The 22,932-nt window shown below is 32.2% G+C and overlaps 2 protein-coding genes across 3 annotated transcripts in view; both read left to right on the top strand.

The window, feature by feature from the left end:
* Window positions 1-8,391, top strand: part of LOC111050970 (leucine-rich repeat and death domain-containing protein 1) — a 40,332-nt gene extending 31,941 nt beyond the window's left edge. The window contains exon 8 of one of the 2 annotated variants that reach the window (XM_022337358.2): window positions 2,313-8,391. In XM_022337358.2, the coding sequence (XP_022193050.2) occupies window positions 2,313-2,506 (194 nt within the window). In that variant the 3' untranslated portion in view covers window positions 2,507-8,391. The remainder of the gene's footprint in view (window positions 1-2,312) is intronic. The other variant, XM_022337359.2, reaches the window with a different exon arrangement.
* A 1,224-nt stretch (window positions 8,392-9,615) lies between these two features.
* LOC111046503 (guanine nucleotide exchange factor subunit RIC1) overlaps window positions 9,616-22,932 on the top strand; it is a 53,911-nt gene continuing 40,594 nt past the window's right edge. Inside the window, exon 1 of the mRNA XM_039434764.1 lies at window positions 9,616-9,784. Coding sequence (XP_039290698.1) covers window positions 9,768-9,784 — 17 coding nt within the window. The 5' untranslated portion in view covers window positions 9,616-9,767. The remainder of the gene's footprint in view (window positions 9,785-22,932) is intronic.

The raw sequence follows: 22,932 nt of genomic DNA, 5'->3' as shown, positions 1-22,932 counted from the left end.
ACCATTTTTAACATTGGTATCTGGAGTATGGACCGCAATTTATAGAAATTATAGGATACAAACTTTAATCGCTCACACAAATAATCAATGTGTCTTTTCCATTTAAATCCTTCATCAATAATTATACCTAGGTATTTGATGTGGCTGGTTTTTTCTATTTCAGGGCAGTTACATGCAGCTAAATTATTGTTAAAATTCTCACAATTAATGTGCAGTTTAAGTACACAGTTCGTTTCTTCTCTTCCAGCAATACTCCTTGAAAAAGCAATATACTTTGTTTTTCAATATTTAAACTAAGGGAGTTGAAATCCAACCATCTTTTTAGTGTAGAGACGCCTTTAGCGGCCGTCTCATAGGTCTCATTCCATGTTTCACCCCCATACAACAACACTGTGTCATCTGCGAATGAATATACTTCCCCTCCATTCAACTCTAATCTAAGTACTTCATTCACATATAACAGGAAGAGGATAGGTGATAAGACAGTGCCTTGAGGGAGACCATAGCATGAAAGAGGTATTTCACTTACTGAGTCATCAAGTGATAAAATCTGTGCTCTATTTGACAAGTAGCTCTTGAACAATTTCAAAGGTAATCCTCTTATGCCAACCCACTCTAATTTGTCCAATAACTTATCGTGAGACACAGTGTCATAAGCTTTTGCTAGGTCCAGGAAGATAGCTAGGGTTTTCTTTCCTTGGTTCAAACGATCTGAAACCGCGTTCGAGAATTTGATCAGGGCATCATTTGTACTCTTTTTACTCTGAAAACCAAACTGATTCTCTTCTATTATTTTGTGTTTGTTTAAAAACTTAATAATCTGTTTTTTTATCAATTTCTCCATTATTTTAGTCAATGAACTTAATAAACTAATTGGTCTATAATTTTCTGCAAGTTTCCTATCCCCTGATTTGAAAAGTGGTTTAATCTTAGCAATCTTGAATGAAGTTGGAAAAAATCCTCTTTCAAAGCATTTATTTATTATAAAAGTCAACGGCCAAGCTATAAAAGGCGCTATTTTTTCAAAATCTTACTATTAATGCCATCTATGCCTGGACTAGTATTGCTTTTTAGACTATATATTACATTTTTTACTTCATCTTCTATGACAGGTTTTAAAAAAAACGAGTTTCCTAGACTTGAATTATCTTTTTTATAATAAAATTTATAATCAGTTTGGTTTTCATATTTCGCTATTTTATCTGCATAAGTCTTACCCACATTTACAAAATATTCATTTAATTCTTGTGCATTCAGTTTTATTCTACTACACTCATTTCCTCCCTTATTTAGCAGCTCGTTAATGTAAGTCCATATTTTTTTTGCATCTTTGCCACATTCATCAATTTTATTTCTATAATAATTATCTTTAGTGCTGGTAATAAGATTATTCAATAAGTTTCTATAGGATTTGAATTCATTTTTCAAACTTGTATTGAAAGGTTCTTGTTTTACTTTTTTAGCCATTTTATCCCTCTTATTAATCGAGTGACTTGACTGACACATATTGATCGTGCAGGACATGTCCTGTTTCGCAATGGTCAGACGTTATCGAGTATAGTATCTATTATTAGAATATTATTTCTTCTGGTGGTAAATGGTGATCGATATTCTTATCAAATAATAAATTATTTTATTAGAAATATCCTTCCGAATCAAATAAAAAAAATCGACTGCCACTAGCCTACCACACCGAGGTGTAGTGGATCCAGCATTCACATCCAGTCAACGTCGCAAGGAGAGGTAATAGGACTGTTCATTTATCTTCTTTAATTCAATCATTTTAGTTATTAATTTTCTTTTTATTGCACATTCATGCCCCTCCAAGGAGCAAAATAGGCTACAATATATGCCGACACAAGGTGAGGCCTTTAATACTAAGAAATCGTACTCATCGTTGAAAAATTATAATCTTGGTTTATTGTCTTATGACTCAAAGTCAATAATTATATATTTTCGTGTCCCCCCCCCATGGAGCAGGATCTTGACACATGACGCTTCAACGTGGGAAAGGATTTTGACACAGTGAAGAATTTATTTTACTTACTTACTCCCAGGGCCATCTATATCTAAGTTGACATTTGGCTGCACCAACAAACTGTCTCCACGTAGTTCGCTCATCAGCATCTCTTTTTGTCGCTCCAAGTCTCTCCATGTCAGTCTTAACCTGTTGCCACCATCTCTGTCTGGGTCTCCCACGGGGTCTTCTTCCTAGAGGGTTGGGTGTTGAAACTTTTATTTGTAAATTATTTTATAAATTTTAAAATTTGAATGTATTTTATTTTCACATTTATTTTATGTTGGTTGCACAGATAATATTATGAGAGCGGACATACCAGAAACCCGTACCAGTTGCACCATGTCGTGTGATTTCATCACGGATGACTTTGGCGAGTTCATCCCTCTTGGCGGACATCCTCACATCATAATCTTCGATGAAGAAGCAAGGAGAGCGCTCCTCACTCCCCCCCTAGTGGGACAGTTCGATGATGCTCACGAAGATTGATTCGGAATCATCAAAACTTCACCTATGCCATTATCATAGTATTCTAATAATTCGAAAATATCATTCTGTGCAAATTCAGAGATCGTGGTGGCAACCTACTGCAATGGTAAGCCATACTATACTTTGTTTTTTATGTATATTCTATGATATTCTTCTATAAAAGTATGGTCTTTGTTATTATTGTGTAGTCTTAATAAGATAAGTTGAGACTTGGCCCTCCATCCGATCAAATAACAGCATGGCTAAATTTTGCAAAAATTGTGGTTTTCTCGAATTTCCAATTTAACCACAGAATTGTTTCTAGAATATCATCCCCGATATTCTAGTTGTGATGAAACAGTTTTAGAAGGATAAAGGAAATTTAATATTTGTGATAGAATTTAAAAAATCGTGTCGTAATGTGTGAGAATTTTATATAAAAATATTTATGACTCTTCCCGTTATTTTGATTTAAAAATCTTATTTATTACAACATTCCATAAACTTCTGAGAGAAGTGAAATTAAAAAAAGGAACACATTTTCGCAATTTAAAATACCCTTCAACCCTGAAATTTTTTCAGTGATATCGGAATATCGATGATGGTATCCTACATACAATTTTGTGTTTAAATTGGAAATTCGAGAAAGTTGCAATTCTACACAATTTGGCAACGCTGTTATTTCATCGGGTGGAAGGTCATGTCTCAACTTATTTTATTCAGACTATGTAAGCTGTATTTTCTGTTGTAAAAGACTAATATAGAGTGTAAGGGATGGATTCTATCATCGTATTCCTCACTCAGGGATTAATTGTAGTTTCTCAATACACCAATAAGAGTCTTTCAAATGAGTGTCTTAGTGGTTTGTATGTGGCACTTTTATAAGATTCGAATGTTGTCTTGTTTTTTTTGTAGTTTTTAATGCTACACTAGATAGTTGAGAATATTCGATATATTTTAATCATTTTAAGAAATGTGTAATTAGTAGTGAACTACCAGTTTGAAGTACATATTTTTTAATGAATATTACACCAAAAAGTTGAAAAGTACTTTTAAATTAATTGGTTTTGTGTTCATTAGTACGAGTATATTGATAGTAATAACAAGCGGTTAATTTTAATGTTTTAATTTTTTATGTGAAAATAATTTTAAATTAGATAGTAATAACAACCGATTAATTTTAATGTTTAAATATTGTGAAAATAATTTTAAATTAGATAATATTAAGTTTATTGTACGCTGTTCTCTTATATCGTATGATAATAAGAATGATTCTTGGTTATACAGAGTGTTTCTGGAATAGACCATCAAAATTTGTGAGTAGTTTCCTTTCTTGAAAATGGAGATAAAAGCGCTTGTAAACATGAGCCTTGGAATGCATTGTTACCGAGATAATGTTGGCGGGAGATTGCATAGATAGATGTATTTCTCGATCCATGAAACATCTATAGATGCATAAGATCTTATTTCTGTAAATCTCTTATTTCATGCGGCATTATTAGGGTGTAAAAATCTATCCTCATGTGAAATTAGCTGAAAAATCGAATAACACCAATTAGAAATACGGTATGTAACATATATGATTGTTGAGATAATGGGAAAAATTTGCCAAGAAAACGTAATTTTCTATTTTAAAATGTATATAAATAGGATACTTATTGTTCATCGTTATTTTTAATCGAATAAAATTGTAGATAATTAAGATCTGAAGAAAAAATTCAGTTAGGCTACTTTTTTGTCTAAAACGCACATAAATGTCACAATTATTCTGGTATTTTATTGATCAAGACAGAGATTATTTCGAATGTGCTATTTTTGTCTGTTTGAATGAGGTTTGGGTGCGCTTAAGACAAAAAAAGGATCAAAAAATTTTTTAATAATAAAATTGAAATATAGTACCCATTAAAATCAACAAAATAATAAAAAAATAATACAAATTGTAACATTTATTAAATTTTATCAATTTTAAAGGGTACTATAATTCTATTTTATAAATACGAGAAAGTAGCCCTGAATTCATACATTTTTTATTGAATATATATATTTTTTTAAATTCAATAATTATTTATAATACCGTTAAAAAATAGGTATTCTATCCCTTTTAAACTAGAAAATTACGGTATTTTGCATATCTTTCCCATTATGTCGGGAATCATTGAAGTCTCGTACTTCTAATTGGGTTTATTGAATTTCTCATTCAAGATTTAATAAGAATTAATTGTTCGAATGAGTCTGCTAAATATTACATTTATAAAATTGAAAATTTTAATAAAATGTGCAATCTTTCGCAATAATAATTTCGGTAATAAAACATTTTGGAGCTCATTTTTTCTGGAATTTTACTTTATTTTAATGCCAGGAAACCACTTGAGAATTTTGTTGGTCCATTTTTGAAACACTCTGTAGTTCCCAGTGATATATTGATGTATCCACCAAATATTGTCCAGTATTGAAAAACTGCTTAATATTTTGATTGAATAGTAAAATAACTTAGAAGTAGAGTAGCAATTAATGCTTATAGAATTAATGTGATAGTAAACGGTACAAATTTTTGTGTCAAAATCATCAGGAAAAGAAAACCATCAGAAAATATGTTTCGTTTTCTTGCTGGAGTTTGCCCTGTAAAATTTGTGTCTGTAATGTAGGAAATACCCTACTTACACATAAGACAAAAAATTAGTACAGAGCATTTTGTGCTAGGCACAGCTTTATTTTTTGAAACTGGAGTTTTAAAATTGAAGTTTATGAAACGGGCACTAGGCCTATTTTACATTTTTTTTGCTAGAGTTTATTTCGAGAAAATTATGTCTGTAATGTAGGAAATACTGCTTACACATATGGCATAAATTAAATACAAATCATTAGTGCTATGCAAGGCTTTAAAACTGTAGTTCTAAAGTTGATGTTTATGAAATAGGCATTATTTTACGTTTTTTTGCTAGGGTTTGTTTCGTGAATTTCTGTAATGTAGGAAATTCTCTGCTAACACATAAAATATAAATTCAGTAAGATGCATTATGTGTTGTGCTGTGCATAAATTTTTTAGAGTGGAGTTTCGAACTAGATGTTCCTGTAACAGGCTCCTGTTCTCAATTGAAAATTGGCACATTCTGGTGCATTTTATCTTGGTGCATCGTCGGAAGTTGAGATTCAAGTACAGTATTATAGGTGTGATATTGGGGAGTGAATTTTAATTTGTGTAACTTTTTTGTAGATTAGAATCAACTAGTTTTGCTCTCTGATATGTTTTGTTGATGTGGGTGGATCCTGGAGGATGTGGTGTTTTAATTTGTTTTGATTTAACGGAAAAAGGAAATTGGAAATATTTTTATAAAATAGTAGCCTATTATTGAAGGAGTAAAAACGATCATCCCGTATTGATTGTGAATAGACGAATTTCAAGTAAACTATTACAATATTTAGTCTTTTTTCTTTAGGGCTACTTTTAATATAAATATAATATAAATCTTAGTTCTATTTTAAAATAAAATAATTTAAAAGAGCACTAATATTTATAGTTTATTTATACAATATTTAGGTATTCGTCGTTTTAGTCTTTGTTGTGTCAGCCAAACTCCTCACTATCATATTATATTTACATTAATATTCCTCTTTTCATCATCCACAATCAAAAATGCGAATTCCCTTTAATCTATATATGGCTCCTAAGCTTTCCGTCTTTTTATATTTTCTATACTTTTTTATTAACTCAAAAAAACAATTCAATTCTTATACAATTTAAAAATTCAACAAAATCTTCAAAAATAGTTGACGAGCTTTATAAAAAATCCAGATTTCCATGAATATTTAATTTAAAAAATGATTTTAGCAAAATTAATAATCTGGTGTTTGTAAAAACCCCCTATTTAGAAGTTTTATTTTTATTTACATAATAATTTCAGTGCTGTTTTACTTTATTATAATTTCTTGGATGCTGTATTTTGTAATAATCTTGAAGATTGATGTTTTTTATCTAATTATAAGAGATGTTATCATCGATTGATGGATGCTTATCTAACATTATTCAAAAATATTTTTTCTAGTATGTTGGTATTATTGTTTGATTGATTATTATCTCGTATTATTCGAAGATAATATTACTTTATAACTTTTCGAAGTTTGCTTCTATTTAAAAGCTCTCCAATTATTTTATATCATACACATGAAGAGGAAGAAGCTATGCAAACTAAGATTGCTATATCAGTTAATCTGAGGTATACTTTAAACATTGTTTCACATTAATATCTTCACTTTATGGCTCTTGTAGAATTTATGTTTCAGTCCATTAATTCTTGATTTGGTGCAATTAAATCTCAAGTTCCTTACATTAATCTACCATTAGTTATATTCTCATCAAAACTAATATAATCCAAGAGTGCCTGTTTATTATTCTTTATTTTTCCTTGGATTAATTAATCTACCATTAATTATATTTTCATCAAAACTAATACAATCCAAGAGTGCCTGTCCGGATTAGGTATCCTAGTATTATGGTATACTAAAGCACGCTTCACACAGGGACAATAGTTGCTTATACTAAATGCCGCAGGATTGGAAATACATATTTGAATTATGGATATTCCCAATTCCGCGTATGGGTAGCAGTTACCTATCGTTTTATTTTCCGTAATATTCTCTAACAATTTTTTTCTGGAATTGGAGTTTAAATTGAACTGATAATTTGAAATTTTACAGGTTGTTAATAATAAATTAACGTTTAATGAGACACTAGTTAATGAAAGCTACTATAGTCCCTGTGTGCAGGCTGATTCAGTATTTCAAGCTAGATAATAACTTGAAGTTTCACCGTCTTTACAGCAACGAGACTTGAATATTAATACCAGTTGCTTTGACTTTGCAACAATTATTGTTTTCGCTGCTGTACCGTGAAACGTTGTTGACCTTCTATTTAAATAAAAATGGTTATCTAGATCATTATCATCTTTATATCTTTCTAGTTTGTTAACTTTTATTTTGTTTCGTATTATCTACTTCTTTTATACAATCGTCGATCTTAACCAAACCATGCTTTGAGGTGATAGAATATTAATTTCTAAAAAATAGATTCTCCTTTTGAAAGTTTTAGTTTTGTTTCATATTGTTGTGTCAAAGAATTATGGATTTTCAGAGTTGTTTGCTTTTTCGATTTGATGTAATAATACGTATCACTGTTCAGTTATTATAATTAGCTTGTAGTTTAGTTGAAAACTTGGTTTTTGTATTCTGAATATTTTTCCACATATCACGTTGAATTTTCAGGGTTGTTTGCTTTTTAGTTTTGATGTTACAATACGTATCACTGTTCAATAATACTTAGCTTGTAGTTTAATTGAAAACTTGGTTTTAGTATTTTGAATATTTTTTCGTATTATATCAAGTTGGATACGTTTTGTTTTATTAACTGGTTAGCATCACATTGTTTAATGTCTTTAACAATCTGCAATAGAACCACCAGTAGACTATTTTACTGTTTTTAATGAATCTATTAGATTTTAATTGACCATTTTTAGTTTTGTTTTAACTACAAATTATACTTTATAGGTTACCAACAGTTTGTATCAAACTTCATTACGTGAGTTTGTAGTCATTTATTCAGTTCTTTGTTTGAACAAAATATTCTGTAACATTCCAGATTTTAAAAATAGAAGTAAGTAGTTTGAATTCGGGACAATGCTGTTGTGTATTGGTTGTATTATTTAGGCCTACTCCAACTCATACCTACAGTTTGTATCAAACTTCATTACGTGAGTTTTAAACTAACAATATAGCTCTATGATTCATAATATGTTCACTACATATTCTGTTACCTTCCGAAATCCTTCAAATACAGAGGCCCGAATTCGTACCAATCATATTCTGTATTCGTTTATTATTGTATATGAGTGATTATATTATTTTCTTAATAACAAATTCTATTTTTTGCGAATTTCCTATTTTCACAGACCTGCATGGATGTTGATAAAGTTGTTGAATGCACTGAATACTTACTTAATTTTGTAATTTGCACTTTTTGGCTTCACCCAAGTGTTGAACCTGCTTTGAAATTTAATGAGGGTTGCAGTTACAGCGTTGGGTGAGTTTACCTCAGCTAAAATTTATCAAGTAACTAGTTTTTTTTAGTATTCTTAGAAGTTAGTTTTCAGTTGAAGAATATTTCATGTCTCATAACAATGCGTAGTAGCAAATGAGTTAGACAAGAGTTTTTATTTTGTGAAGTCGAAAAGTGATAATATTTCAACTTCATTTATAGTGATTATATGCATTCATTTGATTATATAAAGTAGATTATCAAGATTTGATTATTTAAATAGTTTATTTAGACTTTCTTGAGTTTTGAATCAGACATTTTGATTTCGCTATGATGACTTCTATGGTCGGATTCACGTTATTAATGCAGTGGAAATAATAGGACTACAGTGTTGCAGATTCTCTGTTGCCACCGCCTACTTTATTAGTTAATTGTGATTCAAGTTATTCTGGTATATCTGATCTCTGATGTAATGTGAATAATTCATATTACATATTGATGATTGATCAACTTTAACTCAAATAAATTTTATTCGTCGAGAAAATATACATCTTCTCGTGATTCTATTATGAATTTCATAATTTATATAAAATATTTTGTTAGTTCATTATGTATCTTCAAAGTCAACAAACGATTTGGCAACAATACGGAGGTAGAAAAAGATGAGCTAACATGCTCAACATCTATTATAATGAAACCTTTCACTTATATTTCTTGTTTGCTGTAGTTAGGCTATAAGCTTGTTTGAACTGTTGATAGAGTATTCATAATTAATGAAGCTTAAGCTGTAGTCAAAGGACTAAGGACTCTCAAAACCTTTTCCCATCATAATCACAGATTGCTTGTCCAATCTTCAACAATCCTTTCCAATCCGATTGGATAGGCAATCACCTAACAAGATAATCCGGGACCCGAATCCATAAAAAATGAGTACACGGTTTGTTGATTGGATGTAGTCTCACAGGAGCCCTCAATTATTCAGTGCATGTGCATTTCGGCGGTGGGGAGATTCTTCGCAAAGAAGGGAAATTTTGGACGGAAAAGGGATCTTTTTGGGGGTAGCACTGGCGCGCGTCGCTGTGACATGTTGCAGCTTGGCTGAGCCTGAGCGTGAGCTTGTCATTCGGCATCAAATGCCCGCCAAGTGAGGTTGTGCCAAGTGCGGTTATCATTTGCTACTGCAGTGTGTGCCATTCGTCGACGATTTCAACAAGCCAATTACTGTTTCTAGTTGCCATAAAGTCGTAAATAATTATGATCTTCGCTAGAAGGTGAGTGACTTGTTTGCGAAACGGTATTATTTTATTGGTGCAGCTTGTAGCTACCGGCAAATTTTTGAATGTTCAGCATGACTATACCATGCTCCATGCCTAATGATTTATGTATTTAGTTTTCGATATCCAATAGTTATGCTTGAAAAGCTTCAATAATTTTCCTCTTGAATTGAAAAACCATCGATATATTTTTTTGTTTATGTTTTGAGAACAAACTTAGCTTTTTTGGATGTTTCAACCTTCATCAACTTGCGGTTGTGTTTTTTTAGTACGAAAATGAAGATTATTTGAATGGCTTCAATAAATTTTAGCTTGAATCGTAATTCCAAAACTCAGACATTTTTTATACTCTTCGAAGACAACACAGTTTTCCAGGTGTTCTCATTCAGTTTTGGGTTTTTAATATACATCAGTATTTAAAATATGATTAAGATAAACTAATAGGCTGGTTAGTGAATGTATGAAAGGCCATCTAATAAAATTCCAAATTTAGAAAAAATACTTCTATATTTTGTGATAGATGGGGGTAACTATGTTCTTGCTCAATCATAAGGGAGTAGGTTCTTGAATATATATTCTTCAATTTCGGCTGATTTCTACTCTTGACTATTTTTATGGAAAATAGTAGTCTATTGATAATTAGTGGGATGAGGTTGAAGAGAAAATGTTAAGATTTTTCTCAATATAAGAATAATTGATAAAATCTTCTCTCTGATTAGAATTACTGATAATGAGGCTGTCTTGAAAATCCTCAATAATTTAGAAGGGTTCCACCAGGATCTTCAAAAAATTTAACTGCCAAACATTTGAAACATTTTTTATCATGTCAATTATGGTTTTTAATAAATCTACCAGAGACAAATAATTTAGCTATCTTTACTTAAACGGTATCTTTACTCTATGATTCTACCTTTTCATATTTCATTTCATTGATCAAAATGAAATTCAAAGTGGAACAAATAATAAAAATCCAATAAATTACTTAACTAAAATCCACAATTAGTTGCAGTTGTCTAATGACAAATATTATTTTTCATTTGTACGTGAGAAAAATCCACGAAAAATAAATTACATACTGTGCAAGTAGAAAAAACTTATATTTTATCAAAGAGAGTCAAATACTTCGGTTGTATATTGATTGTATATTGATCAGTTTATTCGTCAAAGTCTTTATTAGTGTCGATTGAAAAATCCCTGTCGATTGGAGCTCTTCCATGTCGAATTTATCATATGTCGTAAATATATCAAGTATTCATCAAACTGCCCATATGCAAATCTATGAAGATCTCACATTTTTTTATGAATTTATCTCAATTATTACTTAGCCTATTTAATAATTATTTTTCAAGAAGGTTCGTCATGAAATTAGAATAATAATGGTTTTGACACACACACACATGGTTTTCATTCCACATTAGATTAATTAGTGATAACATTAGTCTATTAGTACCGTTTGCACAAAAGCTTCAATCAATTGTAATTGTGATTAAATTCGACTAGAACTAATCAGAGATGCTTCCTTTTCGAAAAAACGTCTGAGGTTCTCGAGTCATTTAATCATGATTAAAATATAACAGGCTTTTGTGAAACGGGGCCTTACTGTCGTTAAATTAGTCAACTGAATCTTTCGAAGCTCTAGCTGCGGGTGACTCTGAAGACTTTTTTTTTTTTTTTTTTTTTTAAGATTACGTCCTAAAGACTCCAGTCATGGAGTATAAGACAAGTCATGTTATTACATAATAATTCTAACACTAAGTAGTTCAACCTAGTTTAGGTTTGAAAGGAATTCTTGTACACTATAAAAAGCTCTATCAACTAAATATTTTTTAATTTGTTTTTTGAAAATCTTCAAATCATCATTACTTTTCAAGATTTGAGGTAGCTTGTTATAAAATTTCCTACCAATATAATCTGGTTTTTGTTCAAATAACCTACTATTGTGACCCATTATATGATAATCTGCTCTGTTTCGCGTATTATACTCATGAACATCTGAATTCTGGATCACACCACTCGTTTTCACATGCATTACAACTTCATATACATACAAAGATGGCACAGTTAATAGACCAAGCTTTTTAAATAAAGGCCTACAAGAGTCTAACCTATTCACTTTCTCTATACATCTGAGTGCCTTCTTTTGAATCTTAAACACCCTGTCCATATTTTGTTGAGATGAATTACCCCATACTAAAATAGCATACCTAATATGAGATAGTATAAGTTCATGTTAATCAGTCCAGTAGTTCAAACGTTCAGTTAGATGGTTCATCCTCGGTAAATCAAGAATCAATATGCAAAATTTCAAGTTAATCAGTCCAGTAGTTCAGACTTGATGATACGTCATTCGTGGATTTCCTATCGCTTACCAGTATAATCCAATTCTTTCTCTATCAAATGTTCTTCAATATTCAACATTTATGCTAGTCAGTCATCTACCAAATATTTAAAAATTAACCGTACAATTGTCCTAATTTCGATGCATTTCTGTAAGTGCTGGTCATCCACCAATGATTATTTTTATCAAATCTAATTCGATTATTTATCAAATGTAATTGGAAGCAATAAATTGAATAGGTGTGGTTAGGCGGGCTGTCAGCAGAGCAGAGACACAGAGTTGGAGACGAATGAGCCCGCGGGAGTGTGAAGATGAATTATAACGCCATAACCGAATAAGGCTAACCGATTTGTTAGGCTATAATTGAAAATCAAGATGTACGGCGGGCCGTTAGCCTAATTTGTTAGGGAGGACTTCTGGGTCCAAAGAATGAAATATGAGTAGTTGGACGCCCGGCCTATGCCCGCAAGTCATATCGTAAATCATGGCTCCTTTTTCTATTTTTTCCGCCCGAGTAGTGGTAGTGTGGAGGAGAGGGGAAGGAGAAGAGGAGGAGGAGGAATAGGAGGAGGAGGAGGAGGAGAAGTGGATGTTTTCCAAGAAGAATCTGACGTATTTTAATTGAAGACAGACCCGGAAGATCTCCAGATCTCCACCCACATATGTTGCAGAGAAGAAGCTCTGACATTCTAATGATATATATTTTCTAGGCGCCCATCTTTATTATTAACCAATACATCAAGGGACTACATCACTTTGCAGTTTGTATGTTGTGATTTTAACAAGGGGGCTTTTACCTTATAGGTTCACGGTTGAATTGGAGCAGTCCACAATGTGACATGTGGGTTATTTATGATAATTATAACGGGCAGATTTGGCAAACATTCCTCTATGTGAAACAGGTGCAGGGAATATGGTAATTAAGTCTGTAATGATTTCATCAGGGCCGTGTCTTGAAGACTTTGATTTGTTGCAGTTTCTCTGAGGAAAAATGTTGAAGTCTCATTAGTTCTTGATCAGACCTGAATCCAGAAATAAACACAACATGGTATATGGGTTGGATGTACGATACTAGAGTCTCATTAATCTATAATCAGATTTGAAACCAAAACATAAGTACGAATACAATATGTAGACCTTAGACCTGAGATAAATCCAATATCAAATAATTTTTTCTATAATAGACGGCTGAAATCATTTACGCACAGATATAAGCTTAGTAGGCCTAAGCTAAGCCCAAATCCTACCTTTGTGCGTACAGACTTGATAATACTGTAACTTGTTAATACTAACTTGTAAGTACTGTAACATAAAAAAATTATTTTAACTAATTTCAAGTTATTTGCCAAGGAAAGCTAGCATTACAATCAAACATTCAATCATAAATAATTGAGATTCAAAGTAAAAGCACAATGTACCGGGTGTCCCACGAAGGGGTTTACACGTTTGATTTTAAGTTTTTATATTAAGTACCAACACTTTGACTGCCACCCATTCATGCACGGAATTTTTCTAAATTTTATACAGTTTACAAAGTAGGTTCTAAATATATTTTGGAAAAATTTCAACTCCCTAACCTTTGTAGAAACAAAATGGCGGCATATTAAAAAACATTAAAAAGGTGTTTTTGTTTTTATAAAATATTTTTATTGTAGCACTTTAGGGCAATATAACTTTTGAATAGAACAACTAGAACAAGGTACAGTCCATAATTCAGTATGGTATTTCAGTATGGGGGGCTGTTATAATTCCCACTTGGAAGAGCTTTTCATAATTCAAAAATCAATCATTAAAACAATCTTAAGTAAGCCTAGACTTTTCCCAACCAACCTGACTTTTGAAGAGTTTAACGTGTTGACAGTTAGACAGTTGTATGTAATGAATGTAGTGAAGTATATATTTAAATATAAAAATAATTTCATTTGCACTAATAATACTATCAATAATCAATACAATTTAAGACCCACCTCAAATAAGTACCTAATCTATCATACTAACATTGAAAATATTAGAAGACAACTCATATATTAAGCACTAAAATTATAAATAAAATTCCTGAACAAATTATTAGCTGTGCCAAGATAACAAAAAGTAAAAACATATATCAATGCTTGGATCAAAATTAACTACTTCTTCTACCTTGAGAACTATAATAAGTTAACAGAGAATTTTCTGATTAGTGCGCTCACTTCCCCTACTTGTGCTCTATCACATCCCTTTCCCAATCCTTTCCAAGAATTCCAAGGATCAAAAGCCTTCCTATGACATGGATAGCCATAGTTGGAAGAACTTTTGATCCTCTACCCTTCTTCATCACATAACACGTACAAATTGCCTTCTAATATTGTAATGTGTTCTCATATTTATGTTATTTATTTTATACTGTAATGTTTTTTTATTGATGTAATTAATTTTTATTTCATATTGATGTATCTTATGTGTGTGTGTGTGTGTGTGTGTGTGTGTGTGTGTGTGTGTGTGTGTGTGTGTGTGTGTGTGTGTGTGTGTGTGTGTGTGTGTGTGTGTGTGTGTGTGTGTGTGTGTGTGTGTGTGTGTGTGTGTGAATAAATGAATTGAAATTGAAGGCCTAATCAAAAACCTTAAAAGTTCAAAATTATTGAAATTAAAACCCATCCACAGCAACACACTGTTAACAGCGCTTGAGAAATGATTCGTAAGCTCTTACAAAGAAACTCCGCGGTAGCCGGAGAAGTTCCTCTTCTATTGATCGTTTTAGTTCCACATCATTATTGAATTTACTTTTTACTTTGACTTTTTTTATTGGACAGCATACACTAATGTGAAATCTTAGAGTATCAATGAATTGCTTATATTTGTAATTTAGGTTACAACTGTTATAAACACTACTCCAATTTTCTTGAAGCAGTTCCTGCTTCAAACAATTTATATTTCCTAGCTCATATTGCTGAATTTCTTTCACAAAAGTTTTTTTTCTGCTTGGATTCTGGCCCTGCAACTTAACATCTAAAATTTGATAGTTATGATCTGATAGATCTGAGCTACCTAACCTGACATTACAACCTTCTATATTTGTGAGGATATTATCAATAATTGTCTGTGAAGTTCGAGTTACTCTTGTATATTCGTGGACCTTAATTTCTAAATTATTCATATTAATAATATCTCTAATATCCTCTGTCATTTTATCCTGCCTGGCAAAATCGGTATTGAAATCTCCTACTACTATAACATTTGTGAAACGAGCGGTTGTAATTTCCAAAAGTGTGTGGAGCAGCTCACAAAATTTTTGCCAGTCTCCATTTGGTGACCTATAGATACCTAACACTGCTACCTCAAATCGATCATCAATTTTTAACCTTAGTCCCGTCACCTCTAAATCCATCTCAACAGAAAATCTCTTAACAAAATCCAGTTCATAAGTTTGGGTATGTTTAGCATTGCTAGTGAATATACATACACCACCACTTCTATGAGCTATTCTACAAAATTCTGATCTCAGTGAATAGCCTGGAATCCTAACTTGATTTATTTCCTTTATTTTTAAGCCATGCTCTGTGAAAATAACAATGTCAGGATCCTCCTGTTTAAGAAATACTTCTAATCTGTCAATTTTGTTGCGAAGATACTGAATATTTTGATGATAAATACTAAAAACCTTACCATCTTGTGCTACTCTATCTCTAGCATTTGTAGCTATTTCCCTTTCCCTGTTTTGAGCCAATTTACTAAAAAATCGTTATTTGTTTTTTTGACTGTTTTTAAACCAGAGGATTGCAAACGGCTTTCAATCAGCTCTGCCAATCTATTACAAAATATTACTTTGCCAGATCGATTTAGATGCAACCCATGATTAGTGAAGTTATGTCTTTTCAGCCTTTCATTTAGAAAACAAATCCCCAGTTGTTTAGAATTCTTATTTTTTAGGCTGTTGATTGTATTATGGATTGATTTGTTTGTCGAATTGATTGCTTCATTTAACTCTGGCCTATCAAACCTATTAGGAATAGTACTTATTATTAAGTTTGTTTTTTTGCTGAGTGGCACAATTTCCTTGATTTTTTCTGTTACTTGAGGAAGATGATTCAAGTTAGGTTCATTTATATTATTTGAGCCACCCAGTACAATTAGATAGTCATTTTCATCAAAGTCTTTAGTTTGTTCCCTAGCTGACTCTACAACTGCATTAATTGATGCACTTGGCTTGAAAAAACATTGGACATCAAATTTATTTTTCAATCTTTTATCAAGGAGATCACTGCAATCACGTCCATGACTGGACGTCAGTAGCAGAACTCTCCCTTTCCTATCTTTATTTCCCTCAGCTATATTTTTGGTTGCTGTCTTCAAAACCTCACTGTACGTTTTATTTCGACCATTTTCAGAGCATTTCCCATCATTTAGGTTAGATTCTATTTTTTTGCATTTGGACGGAGGTTCTATCATACATTTAGTATTATCAAATTTAGATTTTAGTTTCTTTATTTCCTCCGACATTAGACTACATTGATTTTTTAGATTTAGTATTTCTTTTTTATGGTCTTCATCTTGTAATTTTATAATCAGTTCCAAAGATTTAATTTCTTCTACCATCCCTAACCTTTCTTCCTCAGACGTTTTTAGAGTTACTTCTAATTGGTTTTTTAAATTAGTGTGGCTACTTTGTAGTTGAGCAACTTTTTCGGCTAAAGTAGTTTGAGGAACTGGGGTTTTTGGTTTTGGCGTTTTTGAATTTTGGTTTTGGGAACGCGTAAGTACTACTGCAACGTAGTAAACAAATAAGGTAAATAACTCATGAAAGTAGTGAGTTACTTCTATTGCCAACATATTATTTCATTTTTTTTTGCATTTTTTGTGATTACTGCAAGAATAAATAGATTATTTGTGCTTTCTTTGCAAGAATAAAGTTATTATTATTATTATTATTAATTGGTAAAATTTTCAATATGCCGCCATTTTGTTTCTGTGAAGGTTAGGGAGCTGAAATTTTCCCAGAATATTTTCAGGACCTACTTTGTGAACAGTGTAAAATTTAAAAAAAAATCGGTGCAAGAATGGGCACGTAATATAAAATTAAACGTGTAAACCTCTTCGTGGGAAACCCGGTGTAAATAAAAGCACCCGCGCTTCAACGATACCATATACTAAGTATGCTTTAACAAAGTAAAAAAGTACCTCCTTCTGTGTGCTCATAATAAGGTAGCAGATGTCAAACCCTCTAAAAAGTAATATTCATCTATCCTCTACGTTTTTGCTCCAATTCTGATTCACTCTTTGAAAGATCTACTAGTGTGAAGTAGACACACTATCAATCAATCAATCAACAATGAATCATTGTTAGCATGATTGTAACAATGAATGATTGTAACCACAATGATTGTGATTAATCAATTATTCTCGTAGTATTTTCTGTGAATTCGCATAGGAAACTAATTTGTAGAAAAACTATATTCTGCAAAAAGAGTCTCGAAACCAATTCTATTTCGGTTAAACCAGCCATAGTCTACCTCCACAGTTCGATGGTGGCAATGTGCCATTCTCAAGGCCAATCCATGGAGGTCGAAGGAACTCTTCTCAATAAATATATATCTGCTCGTTTCCTTGCTGTCCAGTATACCTGTATTCTGTTGGAGATGTGCACGACTACCTATCCTCCAGCCTTCCCCTCTTCTGCAAGCGTTTATAATCAGAAATAGCTTTCTCAATACAGACGACTCTCCACAACTCCACAAGTAATTGACATCTCTCTCTCTCTATCAGGACATCTCTGAGCTATAGGCCTACTACTGTGGTAATCTGTAGTATGAAACTTAGGAAAACAACTATAAATAATAAATAAATAAATAAATCTTTATTCAATGACAAGTACATGACAGAATAACAATAATCAAATATTGAATTCAACAAAAATGCGTAGTGTACAGTCAATGAATACAATACTGCTTGCTAAAGAAATATAAAGAAAAAACTATTCCTTTCATATTTTTTCATAATCGCAAGAGTATTGTAAAATCAATTTGGAAGTTGAGGAATCAACAATTATTCAATTCTTTTGACATTGCATATTGAATTTTCTCTTTCATATGATCAATTATTACTCTTTTGATATCCACTATTGTGGTAAGGCGGGCTTCTCACATTATGTAAATGCATATTGCATATTGAATTTTCTCTTTCATATCATCAATTATTACTCTTTTGATATCCAATAATTTGGTAACGGCTACTCATATTTATGTAAAAATTGAAAAAGCAAGTTGAGAAGAGGGCCAAGAGGGTACTCTTGTAATATTTGACAGAATAACTGAGTTCCTCGGCAATTCAATTGAATTCATTTTTTTTTGATAATTTTGACAACTGCATGATTTTGTTTTCCGTCATCTTCAGATCAATCAATATTGATTGGCCTTTCGTAGACTCTGATAAACTTGAATTGCTAACATTTGTCATCCTGGTTGCTTTCAATCAATAACTGTCACATTGACTCGGTTGCATTGTCACATTGACTTGGTTGCATTGTCACATTGACTTGGTTGCATTGTCACATTGACTTGGTTGCATTGTCACATTGACTTGGTTGCATTGTCACATTGACTTGGTTGCATTGTCACATTGACTTGGTTGCATTGTCACATTGACTTGGTTGCATTGTCACATTGACTTGGTTTCATTGTCACATTGACTTGCTTCCCTTGGGTATACATAGATGAAACTTAGCCCTTGACGATGCTATCAATAAATTATCAAACTTTGGCTCAATTATCTTGAATTGTCAAACGTAGCAGATTGTAAAAAAAATCACTTATTTAACTGTAATTACAGATCCAATAGAGCTCCTTAGTCAATATCCTTACAATATTCAATTTCTAGAATGAATGAAAGTCATGTAATAAGCAAACGTATGCTTCGATGAAATTTATGTTGATCAGAATCACAGCACATACAAAATTCCACAAACATCATCTTGCATCATGAGATTCTAATAAATGTCAGTTTTTCAAGCTTATCAAACTGACTAGAGGGACAATTTGTATTCTTAAACTAAGTCTCTCCATATAAGTGACATATACAGGGTGTCCCAGATAAGGTGTAAGCCCCGGCCACCATAGATTTTACATGCAATTTGCAACAAAAAATGTTCAGTAAAACTTTCTCCTATCGACCTTCGTTTTCGAGATATATAGATTTTTCGATATTTTTCAAGTAGGCGTACTTCCAGTCATTAAATCGTCAATATCTCAAGAACCATTGGTCTTAAGTGAATTTTAAGGACATCGTTGAAAAGAGGACAAAATTTCACATTGATTTGAGGTATAAAACATGCCAAAGTCAATTATTGAGTAGTATTTTTTAGCGGTCAAAGTTGAAAAAGAGTGATTTTTGAAGTTTTTTTGAAAACTTCAGACACATTTTTCTCGATTTTTTTCCAGGGTACGAAATAATTTTTATAGCGCAAAAACTTCCTTTTTTGATTATCTTTCGAATGAGACCAAATACAGGTGTCTAGCCTAATTTGTTAGGGAGGACTTCTGGGGCCAAAGAATGAAATATGAGTAGTTGGACGCCCGGCCTATGCCCGCAAGTCATATCGTAAATCATGGCTCCTTTTTCTATTTTTTCCCCCCGAGTAGTGGTAGTGTTGTGGAGGGGGGAAGGAGAAGGAGGAGGAGGAGGGGAAGTGGATGTTTTCCAAGAAGAATCTGACGTATTTTAATTGAAGACAGACCCGGAAGATCTACAGATCTCCACCCACATATGTTGCAGAGAAGAAGCTCTGACATTCTAATGATATATATTTTCTAGGCGCCCATCTTTATTATTAACCAATACATCAAGGGACTACATCACTTTGCAGGTTGTATGTTGTGATTTTAACAAGGGGCTTTTACCTTATAGGTTCACGGTCGAATTGGAGCAGTCCACAATGTGACATGTGGGTTATTTATGATAATTATAACGGGGCAGATTTGGCAAACATTCCTCTATGTGAAACAGGTGCAGGGAATATGGTAATTAAGTCTGTAATGACTTCATCATGTCTTGAAGACTTTGATTTGTTGCAGTTTCTCTGAGGAAAAATGTTGAAGTCTCACTAGTTCTTGATCAGACCAGAATCCAGAAATAAACACAACATGGTATATGGGTTGGATATACGATACTAGAATCTCATTAATCTATAATGAGATTTGAAAACCAAAACATAAGTACGAATACAATATGTAGACCTTAGACTGAGACATGAGATATATTCAATATCAAATAATTTTTTCTATAATAGACGGCTGAAAGCATTTACGCACAGATATAAGCTTAGTAGGCCTAAGCTAAGCCCAAATCCCACCTTGGTGCGTACAGACTTGATACTGTAACTTGTTAATACTAACTTGTAAGTACTGTAACATAAAAAATTTATCTGAACTAATTTCAAATTGTTTGCCAACGGAAGCTAGCATTACAATCAAACATTCAATCAGAAATCATTGAGATTCAAAGTAAAAGCACAATGTACCAGGTGTCCCACGAAGGGGTTTACACGTTTGATTTTAAGTTTTTATATTAAGTGCCCATTCATGCACGGAATTTTTCTAAATTTTACACAGTTTACAAAGTAGGTTCTAAAAATATTTTGGGAAAATTTAAACTCTCTAACCTTTGTAGCACTTTAGGGCAATATAACTTTTGAATAAAACAACTAGAACAAGGCCTAATAAAATACCTTAAAAGTCCAAAATATTATTGAAATTAAAACCCACCACAGTTAACATACTGTTAACAGCGCTTAAGAAATGATTCGTAAGCTCTTACAAAGAAACTCCGCGGTATCCGGAGAAGTTCCGTCATTATCAGAAGTTCATCATTATCAGAAGTTCCGTCATTATCAGAAGTTCATCATTATTGAATTTATTTTCATCATTTTTTAATTTATTCATCATTATCAGAAGTTCTGTCATTTTCATCATTTTTGAATTTATTCATCATTATCAGAAGTTCCGTCATTATCAGAAGTTCATCATTATTGAATTTATGGGTATAAACTTTCTCCTTCAAGTAACCCTATAAAAAGAAGTAACAAACAGTTAAATCTGGTGATCGGAGTGGCCAATCTAAAAAATCACTTCTACGACCAATCCAACGGCCATGAAGTTTGTCATTCAGTAATTGCTTAACTTGATTTGCGAAATGAGGTGGAGCACCATCTTGTTGGAAGATTGCTTGATCAATTTCTGGTATCATCAAATGAGGCAATACTACTGCAACGTAGTAAACAAATAAAGTAAATAACTCATGAAAGTAGTGAGCGAATTGTTTACTTCTATTGCCAACATATTATTTCATTTTCTTTTTTGCATTTTTTGTGATTATTGTTTGTGTTTTCTTTGCAAGAATAAAGTTATTATTATTATTATTATTATTATTATTATTATTATTATTATTATTATTAATTGGTAAAATTTTCAATATGCCGCCATTTTGTTTCTACGAAGGTTAGGGAGCTGAAATTTTCCTAGAATATTTTCAGAACCTACTTTGTAAATAGTGCAAAATTTAAAATTCGGTGCAAGAATGGGCACGTAATATAAAATTAAACGTGTAAACCTCCTCGTGGGACACCCGGTATAAATAAAAGCACCCGCGCTTCAACGATACCAAATACTAAGTATGCTTTAACAAAGTAAAAAAGTACCTCCTTCTGTGTGCTCATAATAAGGTAGCAAATGTGAATCCTCTAGAAAGTACTATTCATCTATCCTCTACGTTTTTGCTCCAATTCTGATTCACTCTTTGAAATATCTACTAGTGTGAATTGTTAGCATGATTGTAACAATGAATGATTTTAACCACAATGATTGTGGTAAATCAATTATTTTCGTAGTATTTTCTGTGAATTTGCTTAGGAAACTAATTTGTAGAAAAACTATATTCTGCAAAAAGAGTCTCGAAACCAATTCTATTTCGGTTAAACCAGCCATAGTCTACCTCCACAGTTCGATGGTGGCAATGTGCCATTCTCAAGGCCAATCCATGGAGGTCGAAGGAACTCTTCTCAATAAATATATATCTGCTAGCTTCCTTGCTGTCCAGTATATCTGTATTCTGTTGGAGATGTGCACGACTACCTATCCTGCAGACCACCCCCCCTTCTGCAAGCGTTTATAATCAGAAATAGCTTTCTCAATACAGACGACTCTCCACAACTCCACAAGTAATTGACATCTCTCTCTCTGTCAGGACATCTCTGAGCTATAGGCTTACTACTGTGGTACCTTGTAGTATGAAACTTAGGAAAAGAACTATATAATAAATAAATAAATAAATCTTTATTAAATGACAAGTACATGAGAGAATAACAATAATCAAATATTGAATTCAACAAAAATGCGTAGTGTACAGTCAATGAATACATTACTGCTTGCTAAAGAAAAAACTATTCAATTCATATTTTTTTTCGTAATCGCAAGAGTATTGTAAAATAATAATTGAAAAATCAATTTGGAAGTTGAGGAATCAACAATTATTCAATTCTTTTGACATTGCATATTGAATTTTCTCTTTCATATGATCAATTACTCTTTTGATATCCACTATTGTGGTAAGGCGGGCTTCTCATATTTATGTAAATGCATATTGCATATTGCATTTTCTCTTTCATATGATCAATTTTCTTTTGATATCCACTATTTTGGTAAGGGCTTCTCATATTTATGTAAAAATTGAAAAAGCAAGTTGAGAAGACGGCCAAGAGGGTACTCTTGTAATATTTGACAGAATAACTGTGTTCCTCGGCAATTCAATTGAATTCATTTTTTTGATAATTTTGACAACTGCA

Source organism: Nilaparvata lugens, chromosome 8 (genome assembly GCF_014356525.2).
Source record: "Nilaparvata lugens isolate BPH chromosome 8, ASM1435652v1, whole genome shotgun sequence".
NCBI classification, from domain to species: domain Eukaryota; kingdom Metazoa; phylum Arthropoda; class Insecta; order Hemiptera; family Delphacidae; genus Nilaparvata; species Nilaparvata lugens.
The sequence above is the reverse complement of the archived record's forward strand: the minus strand, read 5'-3'. Positions and strand labels throughout refer to the sequence as shown.